Below are 3,239 nucleotides of genomic sequence, written 5' to 3'. Positions count from 1 at the left end.
CAAGCAGCAGCTTTGTAAACGGGCTGTGGGGGAATCGTTAGGACTGTTTTAACCCCCTCGAAGACTAAATTGGTTATCCTTGATTGATCTTAAAGGCAGCTAAAGTCTGGCCGTATTTTTTTTGTCCAAGTGTTTTAAAATATAATGTCTCTGAGGACAGAGTTCTGCCTCCTGATGATTTACCTCACCTCTCGTCTTGTATTCTTCCTGTCAGCTAGTTTATGCTAATGTCCAAGTGGAAACTACGCTGTCTGAGATTTGCATTCGGTGCTGAAAGTATTTCCTGTAAAGTAGTGAATGGCAAATTGTGAGTGATTACTTTTTGTCTAAAGGGCAACCAACGAAGGTTCATTTCTTTAACAAAGAATGGAAAGAGTCTGTGGATTTAATCCCCAAAGCTTTGAAGTGCTCACAGCTTCCACCGGTTATGCTGATAACGGTAAAGGAGCAATTTTAAGACCCTGACACTTGATGGGATTTTTGTAGGGCATTATATTCTTGAAGAGCATCTCAGAAGTGCAACAGTAGCATTGCGTTCTATTTTCACGCTCTTGCACATTAGAGACTATTAGTCAGTTACCTCTTCAGTTTCAAGCAAGCTGTGATAATCGTAATGGACAATCCAGTATTTTGTCATAACTGAAAAATATTTGCAATAGTAAGGAAACTCCTGGGAAGTAGACATGTTGATTAAATATTCTTTCTTAAAAACAGCTTATGTTTTGTTTACCTTTTTTTCAGATGTAAACAACTCTGCATCATCATCCCTACAAAACAAAGGGAATATTTCCTTTTTGGGAAATAGGAAGCTTTTTTTTGACACTCATGTGCTGGTACGCCTCTTGGAAGACAATGGTAATTTGCTAGAAATGGGTAGCTATTTTCCATGTCATTCATGAGTGGTTTTTTAGTTTACAAAGTTTGTTACTTACTTCTCCTTAACATGTGATGTTACAGCTTTATTTTTAAGGATTTTATTTTTTATGTATACCGCATAAGAATATGTAAGGGTTCTTTCCTACCTCCAGAAGGAAACAGTGAGCCTATATAACTTCAATTGGAATAATTTATTATCCTATTGGTAATCTTAATTCTCAGAAAACTCTGCATCATTTTTTCTTGTTTGGTATTCTGAAATGCTAGTTTAATGAGCTCACAGAGGAGTGGTGTGAGCACCAGGACACATACAAAGTGTCTGAAGGAAGAATAAGGGGAGAGAGGGAGAGGGGGAAGGGTTATCTCTTCCTTTTGGTGGTGGCACACTATTATCATCAGCTTAGCTATTGAAAGCAACTCGCTCTCAGACCCCATATGTGCTTTCTGATGCTTAAGTCCTAGTTAGTTTGAAACAATCATGCTTTTGCTAGTGTTTCTTTTCATAATGATTAACTCTTGTGTATGACATTTTTACTGTGACGTTCTAAAAGTGGAACAGTTGAGAACAGTGTTTTACAATAGTTCCAAATATGCTCAGTTTAAAATGTTTCTGATAGGGGCTCGGAAACTAGTAGGCCTAAAATCAAAGCAGTTAGCTCTGTTTTCAGTTGTTGAGTTTTGCACATCTTCAGTGGTACTGAGGATTTCTGGTATACTGAAAGTAAGTATCTGCTTTTCAGGGTCAGCATTCTTGCTTGTAGAAATAATCACATGTGAGAGATGACAGTCTGTAATACTTCCAGAAAATTTCCAGCATTTATCCTGCTGATATTCTAGTAGTGCTGTACTACATAAGCAGCTAAAGTACGTCACAGACATGATTTTGGGATGGGGGAACTTGGATGTGGTGTCTGACTGTTTTCCTTTGTTAGTGCTGGATCAAGGAGGAGTGTGTTTTATCATCTTTCATAACTAACATAACATACATTTTAACTTGGTGCTGAGTATTAGCAGGTGGCATTTCTGTAAACTGTCTAGATTTAGGTCACTCTCTGAATGTTCTTGCATTTTGTTTTGCTTAGGGTTCACTACTCAGCAGTCGGAGGTCATTGTGTCTGCATTAGTGAAAATTACAAATACCAACCTGGATATGATTTACAAGGACATGGTCATCAAAGTACAGCAGGTTAGCTCAAAGCCGATGGTGGGGTTGAAGTAAATCAAACCCTAGTATGCCTGCTAATGAAATATATCTTGCTATTTATTACTGTTAGGCACTGAATTTTAAAAGTTTGAAGTTGAAGAACAAACATCTCTGTGTTTCTATTAGCAAGTGAATTTTGTCTTGCGCTTATCAAATACTTACCAAAGTGTTGTGGTGGACCTTGAGATTTAGGTACTTTGAATTGGTATGCAAACTGTGGGTAGTTTTTTTGTTTCATTCTTATTGTAGCATGAAACAGAATTACTGAGAAGGCTTTTAGAAAACACCGGAGGTATTCAATGCATGGATTTCAATAGTTAGGGTCCTTCATAACAAGGAAGTACAGATTCCATCAGTGATTTACCACCTTCTTATGTGGTCCTTTTTTATTTATACCTTTCTGTCACAATGACATTTATATGGATGTAGCTATTACCATACCCTGCTTGGGTATGTAAAAGATGAAATATTATGCTGGTTAGATAAGGCCTTAAGGGAAAACGGTGTGTATATTTATATAGAGAGATGAAGAAGAGAAAGAATATGGAAGAGTTTGTTCTCTGTTTTACTGAGCTCAGTGAAGAGGAGAGAGAACAAAAGCAAGCTGGAGACATCAGGGAGGAAGAGGAGGTGTCCATGGCAGTACTCTTTCTGTAGACTTTTTGTAACTCTGGTACACTGAACTTTTTTTTCAGTGCTGTTGTCAGATAACATGGCAAGGCATTACCAGATGCCACTTTAAAATATCACACTGTAAGTTAGAATAGCATTTCCTGACAAAAGTGAAGTTAAGAGTGCTGGGTCATTTGTAGGGTGCTTAGTCCAGAATCAAAAGCATGGGACTGCTTGTTAGAGGGAGATCTTCAGAGAAGAGAAGAGAGTCCCTGTTTGCATGTGTGGATAGTGTAGGATCTAGAATGATGTCTACAGACTTTTCCATCCTCTAAAGAGGATTCTTTTTTTGCTTCTGTCAGTTCAGCACAGCAGACTGAGAAGAGCAATTGAAAGTGTAAGTATAGTGCATGATTCTGACTAGTGGAGCAGAGTGACCTCCATTGCAGGGGGAGGTAAAATACAAGGTAGTTACAAAAAAGTATGGTTGCATTGAGGAGTTTTGGTCTGAAAGCCAACTTTCCTCATTGAGCTCAGACCACATCTC

The 3,239-nt window shown here is 38.1% G+C and overlaps 1 protein-coding gene across 1 annotated transcript in view; it reads left to right on the top strand.

Moving 5' to 3' along the window:
- Window positions 1–366: 366 nt before the first annotated feature.
- LOC104536930 (mitochondrial calcium uniporter regulator 1-like) overlaps window positions 367–3,239 on the top strand; it is a 13,970-nt gene continuing 11,097 nt past the window's right edge. Inside the window, exons 1-3 of the mRNA XM_010179675.1 lie at window positions 367–439; window positions 742–855; window positions 1,959–2,062. Coding sequence (XP_010177977.1) covers window positions 367–439; window positions 742–855; window positions 1,959–2,062 — 291 coding nt within the window. The remainder of the gene's footprint in view (window positions 440–741; window positions 856–1,958; window positions 2,063–3,239) is intronic.

This window comes from Mesitornis unicolor, unplaced genomic scaffold (genome assembly GCF_000695765.1).
Source record: "Mesitornis unicolor isolate BGI_N332 unplaced genomic scaffold, ASM69576v1 scaffold31382, whole genome shotgun sequence".
Taxonomy (NCBI): Eukaryota; Metazoa; Chordata; class Aves; order Mesitornithiformes; family Mesitornithidae; genus Mesitornis; species Mesitornis unicolor.
This window is presented reverse-complemented; position numbering and strand designations above follow the sequence as displayed.